This window comes from Engystomops pustulosus, chromosome 2 (genome assembly GCF_040894005.1).
Source record: "Engystomops pustulosus chromosome 2, aEngPut4.maternal, whole genome shotgun sequence".
NCBI lineage: Eukaryota > Metazoa > Chordata > Amphibia > Anura > Leptodactylidae > Engystomops > Engystomops pustulosus.
In genome coordinates this window covers 32,863,114-32,876,711 of record NC_092412.1, presented here as the reverse complement: position 1 = coordinate 32,876,711, position 13,598 = coordinate 32,863,114, and the positions used below count along the sequence as shown (strand labels likewise).

At 44.1% G+C, this 13,598-nt stretch overlaps 1 protein-coding gene across 1 annotated transcript in view; it reads right to left on the bottom strand.

Moving 5' to 3' along the window:
* Positions 1-10,657, bottom strand: part of CFAP300 (cilia and flagella associated protein 300) — a 32,296-nt gene extending 21,639 nt beyond the window's left edge. The window contains exons 1-3 of the mRNA XM_072132968.1: positions 10,447-10,657; positions 6,927-7,008; positions 2,975-3,050 (exon numbers count right to left, since the gene is read on the bottom strand). Coding sequence (XP_071989069.1) covers positions 2,975-3,050; positions 6,927-7,008; positions 10,447-10,565 — 277 coding nt within the window. The 5' untranslated portion in view covers positions 10,566-10,657. The remainder of the gene's footprint in view (positions 1-2,974; positions 3,051-6,926; positions 7,009-10,446) is intronic.
* Positions 10,658-13,598: the final 2,941 nt, after the last annotated feature.

Genomic DNA, 13,598 nt, shown 5'->3' with positions numbered 1-13,598 from the left:
GTGATGTCACAATATAGGGATAATACACACAGTGATGTCACAGTACAGGGATACTACACACACTGATGTCACAGTACAAGGATACTACACACAGTGATGTCACAGTACAGGGATACTACACACATTGATGTCACAGTACAGGGATACTACACACAGTGATGTCACAGTACAGGGATAATACACAGTGATGTCACAGTACAGGGATAATACACAGTGATGTCACAGTACAGTGATAATACACACAGTGATGTCACAGTACAGGGATAATACACAGTGATGTCACAGTACAGTGATAATACACACAGTGATGTCACAGTACAGGGATAATACACAGTGATGTCACAGTACAGGGATAATACAAACAGTGATGTCACAGTACAGGGATACTACACACAGTGATGTCACAGTGTAGGGATAATACACACAGTGATGTCACAGTATAGGGATAATACACACAGTGATGTCACAGTACAGGGATAATACACACAGTGATGTCACAGTACAGGGATACTACACACAGTGATGTCACAGTACAGGGATAATACACACAGTGATGTCACAGTACAGGGATAATACACACAGTGATGTCACAGTACAGGGATACTACACACAGTGATGTCACAGTACAGGGATAATACACAGTGATGTCACAGTACAGGGATACTACACACAGTGATGTCACAGTACAGGGATAATACACACAGTGATGTCACAGTACAGGGATAATACAAACAGTGATGTCACAGTACAGGGATACTACACACAGTGATGTCACAGTGTAGGGATAATACACACAGTGATGTCACAGTATAGGGATAATACACACAGTGATGTCACAGTACAGGGATAATACACACAGTGATGTCACAGTACAGGGATACTACACACAGTGATGTCACAGTACAGGGATAATACACACAGTGATGTCACAGTACAGGGATACTACACACAGTGATGTCACAGTACAGGGATAATACACAGTGATGTCACAGTACAGGGATACTACACACAGTGATGTCACAGTACAGGGATAATACACAGTGATGTCACAGTACAGTGATAATAAACACAGTGATGTCACAGTACAGGGATAATACACACAGTGAGGTCACAGTTCAGGGATAATACACACAGTGATGTCACAGTACAGGGATAATACACACAGTGATGTCACAGTACAGGAATAATACACACAGTGATGTCACAGTACAGGGATAATACACACAGTGATGTCACAGTACAGGGATAATACACACAGTGAGGTCACAGTTCAGGGATAATACACACAGTGATGTCACAGTACAGGGATAATACACACAGTCATGTCACAGTACAGGGATAATTCACACAGTGATGTCACAGTACAGAGATAATACACACAGTGATGTAACAGTACAGAGATAATACACACAGTGATGTCACAGTACAGGGATAATACACACAGTGATGTCACAGTTCAGGGATAATACACACAGTGATGTCACAGTACAGGGATAATACACACAGTGATGTCACAGTATAGGGATAATACACACAGTGATGTCACAATATAGGGATAATACACACAGTGATGTCACAGTACAGGGATACTACACACACTGATGTCAAAGTACAAGGATACTACACACAGTGATGTCACAGTACAGGGATACTACACACATTGATGTCACAGTACAGGGATACTACACACAGTGATGTCACAGTACAGGGATAATACACAGTGATTTCACAGTACAGTGATAATACACACAGTGATGTCACAGTACAGGGATAATACACAGTGATGTCACAGTACAGGGATAATACAAACAGTGATGTCACAGTACAGGGATACTACACACAGTGATGTCACAGTGTAGGGATAATACACACAGTGATGTCACAGTATAGGGATAATACACACAGTGATGTCACAGTACAGGGATAATACACACAGTGATGTCACAGTACAGGGATAATACACACAGTGATGTCACAGTACAGGGATAATACACACAGTGATGTCACAGTACAGGGATACTACACACAGTGATGTCACAGTACAGGGATAATACACAGTGATGTCACAGTACAGTGATAATAAACACAGTGATGTCACAGTACAGGGATAATACACAGTGATGTCACAGTACAGGGATAATACAAACAGTGATGTCACAGTACAGGGATACTACACACAGTGATGTCACAGTACAGGGATAATACACACAGTGATGTCACAGTACAGAGATAATACACACAGTGATGTCACAGTACAGGGATAATACATACAGTGATGTCACAGTACAGGGATAATACACACAGTGATGTCACAGTACAGGGATAATACACACAGTGATGTCACAGTACAGGGATAAAATTGTAATGAACAAAAATACCCGGTCGATTCGCGATCCAGCGGCACGTTCTCTGCGGTGGATTCGGGTCTTCCGGTGATTCACTAAGGCAGTTCCTCCAAAGTCCACCAGGTGTCGCTGCTGCGCTGAAGTTCGCCGAGGTCCGCCAGAGTCCACGATCCATTGCTGGATGAAGGTAAGTGCGTGTTCAGCGACACTTTTTTTTTTTTTTTTTTTTTTAAATGACCCCCAATGTGTTGCACTGCTACAATATTTCCCTCCAATTTTACTATAGTTCATTTATTACATTTTTGGCAATATCACTTATGACCTTCTGCAAATGAAAGAAAAAAATTGTGCAGATGCTTGAAATACTTCCTTTATTTATAATGAAAAAAGTAAAATTTTCGTGCACTGAGGTCTATGGGAAACAGTCTGTGAACAGAAGACCCTTCACCTCTATTTCACCTTCTGTTTTTTGGTTCGGTCGTATTCTTATAAAATGGAGATTGTAACGGAAAGCCCCGACCCAGGTGTGAACTGGGCCTCATCGATGAATGCAAAAACATCTACGGTATTATTTTCATAGATACCCAACATTCACAATCTGGCTAATGATTTTACAATGATATACTTACCAAGTGCAGTCCATTGTCCAGAGGAGCCAGTCAGTAATTTCAGGTGGGAGGTCACATTGGGGTCTTGAAAGAAGGCCTGAAAATAAGAATACATAATGAAGTTTTAATAATAATTTAATACAAACCAAAAAGGCGCATATAATCAATTTCAATTAAAATTCTGTAGCTCATGGGACCTACAGCTATCTGAAGAAAAGGGGTCCCCCAACTCCCATCTGGCAGCCGATATGACAGGAGAGACACGTATATAAAATATATGTATTACACAGCAGACACCCGCAATTAACACCCAAAATCTATACATGCGGCCCCCGAATTAAGGACACCCGACTTACAGACGACCACTAGTTACAGACAGACCTCTCTGCCCACTGTGACCTCTGGTGAAGCTCTCTGGATGCTTTATGTTAGTCCCAGTACAATATGGAGCTACAATTATAAAATATACCATCTCCGATTTACATAAAAATTCTACTTAAGAACAAACCTTAAAGAATCTTGTACATAACCTGAGGACTGCCTATACAGGCGGTCCCCTACTTAAGGACACCTGACTTACAGACGACCCATAGTTACAGACGGACCCCTCTGCCCACTGTGACCTCTGGTGAAGCTCTCTGGATGTTACTATAGTCCCAGACTGCAATGATCAGCTGTAAGGTGTCTGTAATGAAGCTTTATTGATAATCCTTGGTCCCATTACAGCAAAAAATGTTGAACCTCCAATTGTCAGTGGGGCAAAAAAAATGTTTTGCCTGGATCTACCATTATAAAATATACAGTTTTGACTTACAGACAAATTCAACTTAAGAACAAACCTACGGACCCTATCTTGTATGTAACCCGGGGACTGCCTGTACTGGCATTGGTGCTGGAGGTGGCTATCCCTTGCTATGACAGCCAAGAGCCTCAGACGCTCTTTCATGAGTGATCAGACCCTCTAGGGTTAAAATACCCTATGGGGCCTGCAAAGGAAAAAAAATATTATATATATATATATATATATATATATATATTTAATAATCATAAATAATAATAATTCTTTATTTATGTAGCGCCTACAGATTGCACAGAGCTTTTCAAATCAGTCCCTGTCCCCATGGGGCTCACAATCTAATCAACCTACTAGTATATTTTGGAGTGTGGGAGGAAACCGGAGGACCTGGAGAAAACCCGCGAAAACATGGAGAGAACATACAAACTCTTTGCAGATGTTATCTTTAGTAAGTCCATGCTGGCTGTCACTTATTATACCATGTGATGTCACTTACTCCTTTATGTAGTCTTTTAGTAAAAAAAAAAATTCAAATAATTTTATACGATAACCGTAGAGAAAACCACTTTTACAGCAGGACGGACATGGTCTCCTGTGTACTGACAGATTTACTATATACTGCACCAGAATTTAGAGCAAATTATTCTACAAATCTACATCTCATCAAAGCTGACATATGATAAGAGTCAATTGTGCACCCAAACCAGTGAGCGCATTGTACTCCATCGCCGCCTTTCTAGTGGCACATTGTAAATATGGAAATGTCATTAACCTACGTTATGTCTGCTGGACGCCGTGTGACTGGCGCTGGCATCTGATAAAGTCATTTACTAGCAATTTCACAGTCTCAGGTAGTGAGCGCCTGCCACTAATTACATCCACAGATCTGGGGATTAATATCACTGGCGTACAATCACTTCACCTCCCATTCACCCTGACAAGTCTGACAGCTGTGCGCCATTCTGGAACCTGTACCCAGCCGCCACCTGAGCGCCGCAGAGACAGGATCAATAAGAAGGGCACGGAAGGATTTTATTACAAACATATTTTTTCAATTTCTTGGTGATTTTTGCAACAGGGTGTATAGGGTTAGGAAACTGAACACCTTACAAAACTGTAGTGTATATTCTACCCTCATATGTGTGTCACAATAGCTTAGAAATGCTAAGCCAATATGAAGACTTTACAGGCCTTTATCACCCCCTCATAGACTGTAAGCTCTTGCGAGCAAGGCCCTCATTCCTATGACTGTTTGTACTCTGTAATGTAATATTATATTTGTATATGTCCCCTATGATTTGTAAAGTGTTATGGAATATGATGGCGCTATATAAATAAAGAGTATTATTATTATCATAGGCCTTTTTGGCATATATGCTCCCCTATGTTTCAGCAGGCCCCTGGATGACAGAGCCTGAGTAGGCCCCTTTGCAATGATTCATTAATGATTCATTAAAGGGCACCTACCACCACGAATCTACCTATAAAGGTAGATCGGGTGGTAGGTGGATATATGGGACGTGAGGATAGCCCTTTTTAGAGCTAATCCTCACGTCCCCGCTAGCGTAGCATAAACTTTATTGCCCTAATATGTAAATTTAATTAAGCGGCTACCGGGGCGTGGAGTAGCCGGACACGAGGCTACATGGCGCGGCTACTCCACGCCCCAGTAGCTGCTTTCCCCCGCCTACCCTGTGATCTTCGGCGCGCAGCTCCTGGCAGCTGCGCGCCCTCGTCCGAGAAGCCGGAGTTCTGCGCATGCGCAGTAACTCCGGCCTCGTTCCCGAGATCGCGCAGAGCGCAGGCCCGAGGATGCGCGATCTCGGGAACAAGGCCGGAGTTACTGCGCATGCGCAGAACTCCGGCTTCTCGGACGAGGGCGCGCAGCTGCCAGGAGATGCGCGCCGAAGATCACAGGGTAGGCGGGGGAAAGCAGCTACTGGGGCGTGGAGTAGCCGCGCCGTGTAGCCTCGTGTCCGGCTACTCCACGCCCCGGTAGCCGCTTAATTAAATTTACATATTAGGGCAATAAAGTTTATGCTACGCTAGCGGGGACGTGAGGATTAGCTCTAAAAAGAGCTATCCTCACGTCCCATACATCCACCTACCACCCGATCTACCTTTATAGGTAGATTCGTGGTGGTAGGTTCCCTTTAATCATTGTTCATTAACAATTCAAATTTTATAATTCTGGTTTAAGATGTTCTGGAATACCATATATACTCGTGTATATGCCGAGAACCCTAATTTTACCACCAAAAACTGGGAAAACATATTGACTCGAGTATAAGCCGAAGGTGGGAATTGCATTGGTCACAGACCCCCCCAGTATATAGCCAGTCAGCCCCCTGTAGTATACAGCCTACCCCCTGCAGTTTACAGCCTGCCCCAGCAGTATACAGCCTGCCCCCTGCAGTTTACAGCCTGCCCAGCTTGCCCCCAGTAGTATACAGCACTGCCCCCAGTAGTATACAGCCTGCCCCCAGTAGTATACAGCACTGTCCAGCCTGCCCCCAGTAGTATACAGCACGGCCCAGCCTACCCCCAGTAGTATACAGCCTGCCCAGCATTAAAAAAATAAATAAACTTATATACTCACCCTGCGGTGGCCCTGATGCGCAGCGCTGCTCCTCCGATGTCCCAGTAGTATACAGCACTGCCCCCAGTAGTATACAGCCTGCCCCCAGTAGTATACAGCACTGTCCAGCCTGCCCCCAGTAGTATACAGCACGGCCCAGCCTATCCCCAGTAGTATACAGCCTGCCCAGCATTAAAAAAATAAATAAACTTATATACTCACCCTGCGGTGGCCCTGATGCGCAGCGCTGCTCCTCCGATGTCTGCGCGGCTCGTCTTCTTGCTTCTGCGCCCGTCTTCTTTCTTCTGCTGGGCGCCGCCATAGCTCTCCCCCGGCCGGCAGGTGCATAGTATGACGCGCGTCATACTAGGCGCCACCTGGGGGAAAAACATGGCGGCGCCCAGCAGAAGAAAGAAGACGGGCGCGGAAGCAAGAAGACGAGCCGCGCGGACATCGGGGGCGCAGCGCTGCACATAGGGGCCACTGGAGGGCGAGTATATAAGTATATTATTTTTTAAGTATTTTTTTACTTGTGCATTTACTTGTGCATTGACATTGCTTATACACGAGTTTATCAGTACATCTCTCATATAACCTACCAGTACAAAGACATCCTTCTGATAGGACTGGAAGTACTGGTCATAGCGGAAGGCCTGGGCTGTTATTCTTCCATTCATGGACCTGATAGAGAGAAAAGCTGCAGGTTATAATATAATATCAGCTCATCAATAAAAGTGCATTCATATTTACTGTCTATAGGTTGTTTGCTTAAGGGCCACAGTTCTGTAGAGGTTTTCTATCTAGGAGCAGAATTTGGTTTCTCTGATTTGGAGCTGAATTTCCAAGGTAAGTCCTGACTGGACTCTTAGAAGAGACAGTCAGAGTCCAGAGTGTGGGCGGAGTAACCAGGACTCTCACTGCCAATCACTGTGAGTGGGCAGGGTAACCAGGACCCTCACTGCCAATCACTGTGTGTGGGCGGAGTAATCAGGATTCTCACTGCCAATGACTGTGTGTGAGTGTGGGTCTAGTTTTGGGCATATTTTTGTTAGGTTTCAAACTTGATTTATCTTAGTAGTTGACAAATGAGGCATGCAAATCAGGATTTTGGAGACTTTTGCCTGTAAAGTCGCACAAAAGTCTGCAATGTTTGAGGGTGCATTCACACGTTCAGTTTTTCAGATGCAGTTTTTGAAGCCAAAAGCAGGCATGGATTATAATATAACCATATAAACCTCCTTTCTGGCTTAATATTGCTTGCTTTGTTATTTTAAGCCCATGTATATATATATATATTAAAAACACCCAAGCCTCCAGCCTGGGAATAATAAAGTGATGTTAGAATTACAGAGTAGCTGTATCCTCCATTTTAACAGGATCTCTCGTTACATTGCATTTTAATCCCAGAACAACTGAGACCCGTGTGAAGTAGCTGCTCCAAAGTCAGGCTGAGCACATTTTCTAAATCCAGTCCTGGGGCTGTACAAGGGGGAAGTCAAAAAGTGTTCAGAAATCCTGAGACTGTCCCGCTATTTACAACGTCTCCTCCATGTACCGGCCGAGAGCTTAATGTTATTTACTCGCCATTAGCGAGCACATAACAGGGTGATTGAAGTACAGGGGTGAGGAGCCGGCAAGGAACAGACAACTCTGTGTTATGTTCTGCAGAATATTCCACCAAACACCTCAGAAATCCAGGTCAACTGCTCACCACTATTAACTCCTGCAAATCTGTATTTGCCTTGTCATATAACTGCACTTTTACTTACTTACCCCCCATTCCATAGGATAGGTATTAAGTGGTCACTATGGGTCTCACTTGAGGGACCGCTATGGATTATAATAATAGGGGGTCCTTTCATCCTTACTACATGCTCTGAAATGGGAGCATGCTTGATCATTATTCACTATGATGCCTCCTGACTACAGGACAAACACCACAGGGGGTATTAATCTTAAAGGGAACCTGTCAGCAAGGCCCCCATGTCCCCATCAGCAGTAGTAAGCCCTATCCAAAAGTTTTTATAATAATCCTTGAGCTTTTTTATTTATTAGATAACTTATAGCAAAGTGAGGCATCAGGAGGTACCCGCCTCACTGCCTAGCAAGCCCTAGCATAGTGCAGCGAACGGGTGACCACCTGCCCTTTACATATACATGACTGAGCAGGCGCATTAGAATTCCCAGACGTGGTCAGTGGGACCAGTATTGGAACATTAAGAAAGGCAAATCACACACCCACTCAACACTGGACAGACCAGAAGGTAAGCTTTGAGATAAGTTTATAAAATAACTAAAAAAAACAATGATTATTTAAAAAAAAAAACAGTTTTGGATAAGGCTTACTATTGCCGATGTGGACATGGGGGACTCTGGTGACAAGTTCCCTTTAAAAGGGTTTTCCCACGAATACAAATTAGGCCCTATCCATCATCAATGAGACGCCGACAGATCATGAAAACGAGGGGTCCGATGGGGTACCACGTACCTCCAACGGACTCCTTGTTACTCCATGAGAGTAATAGAGCAGACGGTTGTGGTATGTGGGACCCCATGGGACCCATCGTTATTGTGATCTGTGGGGATCTCATTACGGAGACCCCCCACCGACCAGCAAGTCAAGCCCTATCCACAGGATAGGACCTAACTTGTATTCTTGGGGAAACCACTAAGTCTGGAAACGTGTCTAGTTTCGGAGATTTTTTTTTACGTTTTTGGGCCGGCCTGCGCTTGTGAGTCTGTTCGTTCTTTCAGACTTTTGTCAAAAAATTTGCACCAAAGTCTTAAATGTTTAAGCAACCCCTTGCCTTCGCTGGCTGTGGACAGGAGGCTATTTGCAACTTTCCCCATCTCGATTTTTATGATAAATCAGGCACCGCAGTGTAAAACTCTGTTATTGCAAACTTTGCACATTTTAGAATGTCACATACAAGAAAACAAAGTTTGATAAACAGCCCCAACATTATTATTCTTGTGATTAGTTGGAAACCCTTTAATCAGGGAAATGCAAGAATGTATGGTTCAATGTCTTGAGAGAGAAAGAGAGAGATATATGAGGGGGGTGGCAAGACTTCAGAATCACTGGAATATCCTTACTGGAGGTGTTGCTGGACACAATGCAAGATGTTCTTCATGGCTTCTTAAAATCTGGAAATACCTTAGTCTGGGAATACTGTAAGTGAATAGAGATTGAGGGGCACATTTACTTACCCGGTCCTGTCGCGATCCCCGCTGTGCGTTGTCCGACGAGGATGAAGTCCGGCATGATTCACTAAGATCGTCCGACCGATATCTTGCATGTGTCGCTTCCCCACTCAGTTCCGCCGGAGTTCACCTTCTTCTGCTTCCTGGTGCATGTAAGTGCGTGTCTTGTGACACAATTTGAATTTTAAATCCTGCGCTCAGTCCGAATCAGTCGGGTTGTCCGACGTCCCTCCCCCGATTTGTGTTGCATGAAAGTCAGCACGATTGTGCCAAAATACAATCGCGTGCGCCAAAAACCCCTTGTTACATGCGCAAATCCGAAATAGTCGGGAAACCCGACGGAAATGCGGTCTGCGGACCCTTAGTAAATGTGCCCCTGTGTGCCCACCACCGACAGTCAATTTAGGACATAGTAATCAGTGCGCCGTGTGCCCACCACAGATTGTAACCTTTAGATTTTTTGTACTTGCCAGAGACAATTACCATTGAATGCTGTGTGCCTCTTATGGGTTGTTCTAAGAGAAAGTTCAGACTATAACCATTATCCTGTATGCCCACCACAGAGATTGTGACCGTTACACTGGTGCCCACCACAGATAGGGGTGGTTTGGGCTAACCGTCTAGTCTATAAGGTCCTGTGGGTGGTTCATGTCCCTGACAGGTTGTCTTTTATATCCATTGACCACTGTGTATCCCCTGCACCATCCTGGGACCCCCATATTAGGACGACACATAAAAAATGTACCCTCTTACACCTTCCTTAGGGTCCTGAACATCGCCCCTTCCCCAATATCCAAACAGGATTCACTTTCACAGTGTCCAATCATTAAAGGGGTGATCACAAAGACTGCAGCACTGACATAATACATACTCCATACTGGTGCTCTGCAGAAGACACTGCTGGACACTACTCACCACTTGGTCAGCAGCTCCCTGGTGTCCCTGTTCTCCAGGAAGCTAAAAGTCCGATTGGGCAGGGGATGGAACGTGAATTTAGAGCCAGAACCAGACGCTGCGTCTTCCTGTGCCATCATCCTGCTGCACTAGCAACTTGTATTCTGCCGCGTCTGTGTCTCCATGGCAACAAACATCGGCCGGTCCGCCGGGAAAAGAAGCCCTGCCGGAAATATGGACGCGTCCTAAACGTTCCGACCACGTGACACACACACTGTAGCAGTAGATAGATGCGTGTAACCCCGGGAGTGGGATGTAACCTGGATTTATTTATTTTATATTAATAAGGACACTGTGTAGATTACTGTTCACTAGTTAATAACTCCAAATGGATTGTCTAGGTTAGGACTCGGGAATATGTTGAAACAACCATGTAAACCTGTTAACAATAGTAAAAAAATGTAAAAAACAAACAAACAGTAAACTTAAAAAAAAAAAGTCATAAAACACTAATCCTATTCCCTCTGTCTAAAGTGGCCACAATTTCGTTTCATCTATGATAAACCTATAGGGCTGCATCACAAAATGCCTCCTACTTCAGTTTGCGCTTACCTCACATGGGTTAATTTTCTATAACCGCCTTGGGAATGCATGTTTTTTTCATATTAAAAGGCCCCCTGGCCTCAAATATTACTTCCATATCTACTAATATGACATATAGATAAGGATTGCATGGGTGGCCTGAATGTTGCTATTGGTGAACCCTAACATTACCATCAAGGTAACTAGAAATGGCAGGGGCCCAGAGCAGACTTCTGAATGAGCCGCCCCTACCCCCTCAACAAAAATGTACATTCTCCATTCTTTAGTGTTTCAGGTCAGATGCTGGGGCCCCCTGTCAATGCTGGCCCCGTAGCAGCTGCTATGGCTGCTACTGCTTTAGTTACGCCCCTGATTACCGTGCGATTCCATCTCATTGGGTTCTTTTTTTAAACTTTTCTTATTTTTTTGTCTCTTCAACAATGCAGAATAATAACTGAGAAGTGACTTTTTTTAAGCCTTACAAATTATAGGGGACTTGAAATTATCAGAACTGGAAATAATCACAGTTATGCTACATTCACACAGAACATGTGCCCGCCGTACCGTAGCACAGCGGGCACACGTCGGCGCCGGGGAGAGGAGGAGCCCCTCTCCATAGAGTAACTAGGGGCAAGGCGCCGTATTCCGAGAAAAGATAGGATATGCCCTATCTTTTCATGGTTATGGAACGGTACGGTGACACATGTGTGTGGCACCGTACTGCTCCATACGGCGCCGCGGCGCCCTTTGCCGGCCTATGGGGGAACTTCGCAGTATATACGTCCCCCAACGGCCGTGTGAATGAGGCCTTACTTGTGAAATGCCCGGAATTGCGATTATTTTCCCCTTCACACCATCTCTGTGCAAAAGCCTCCTGATGTATCCGCCGCAGCAGGGGAGGTAGCTTCCATGATACGCACAAGCAAAGTTACTAGATCTTATATCTTAGAAATCTTATATAGTACAGACTAAAAGTTTGGACACACCTTCTCATTCAAAGAGTTTTCTGTATTTTCATGACTATAAAAATTGTAGATTCACACTGAAGGCATCAAAACTATGAATTAACACAAATGGAATTATATACTTAACAAAAAGTGTGAAACAACTGAGAATATGCCTTATATTCTAGGTTCTTCAAAGTAGCCACCTTTTACTTTGATAACTGCTTTGAACACTCCTGGCATTCTCTTAATCGGCTTCAAGAGGTAGTCACCTGGAATGGTCTTCCAACAGTCTTGAAGGAGTTCCCAGAAATGCTTAGCACTTGTTGGTCCTTTTGTCTTCACTTTGTGGTCCAGCTCACCACAAACCATCTCAATTGGGTTCAGGTCTTTTGGTAACTGAGGAGGCCAGCATCTGGCGTAGCACCCCATCACTCTCCTTCTTGGTCAAATAGCCTGGAGGTGTGTTTGGGGTCATTGCCCTGTTGAAAAATAAATGATGGCCCAACTAAACACAAACTGGATGGAATAGCATGCGGCTGTAAGATGCTATGGTAACCATGCTGGTTCAGTATAACTTCAAATTTGAATAAATCCCCAAAAGAAGTCACCAGAAAGGCCCCCCGCCCCCCAACACACACCATCAGACCTCCTCCTTCATGCTTCATGGGAGGAAACAAGCATGTAGAGTCCATTCAGTCACCTTTTCATCGTTACACGGTGGTTGGAACCAAAGACCAAAGACTCATCAGACCAAAGCACATATTTCCACTGGTCTAATGTGTATTCCTTGTGTTCTTTAGCCCAAAAATCTTTTAAGTATATCAATGGGAAGAAAAATGGGTCAGAGCAGGTTGGACACCATATTCTGAAAATGGGACATTGGTGACTGAAGAGAAGGCGGGGATACTAAATGTTTTTTTTTTTTTAGCTCCGTTTATAAAATAGAAGAAAGAACTTCTGATGTGGGTGGTGCCAGTGTGGGTCATGCATCCTATAATATACTAGACTGGCTGAATGTAGACATGATCCAATCAAAGCTCAATAAAATCAATGTGTACAAAGCTCCTGGACCAAATGGGCTACACCCCTCACACACTCAGTTCTGTTATTTCTGTACCGGTGTCTAAAATCTTCAGGGATTCCATAATGTCTGGTGTGGTGCCAAGTGACTGGTGCAAGGCAAATGTGGTTCCAATATTTGAAAAAGGCTATAGAACTTCGCCAGGCAATTACAGGCCTGTAAGCTTAACTTCCATTGTGGGGAAAATATTGGAAGGGTTAATAAAAGACTATATACTGGAGTATGTGACATCACATAGTATAATAAGTGACAGCCAGCGAGGGGTTACTAAGAATAGAAGTTGTCAAACTCACCCGATCTTCTTCTATGAAGAGGTGAGCAGATGCCTGGATGGAGGAGCAGCTGTGGATATTGTGTGCTTGGACTTTGCAAAGGCATTTGACACTGTCCCTCATAGACGCCTGATGGGTAAAATAAAGTCTATTGCTTTGGAAGGAATCATTTGTAATTGGATTAAGAACTGGCTGAAGGATTGTATCCAGAGAGTTGTGGTCAATGATTGCTTCAGTGGTCACCAGTTATGAGTGGTGTACCCCAGTGTTCTGTACTTGGCCCACTACTAT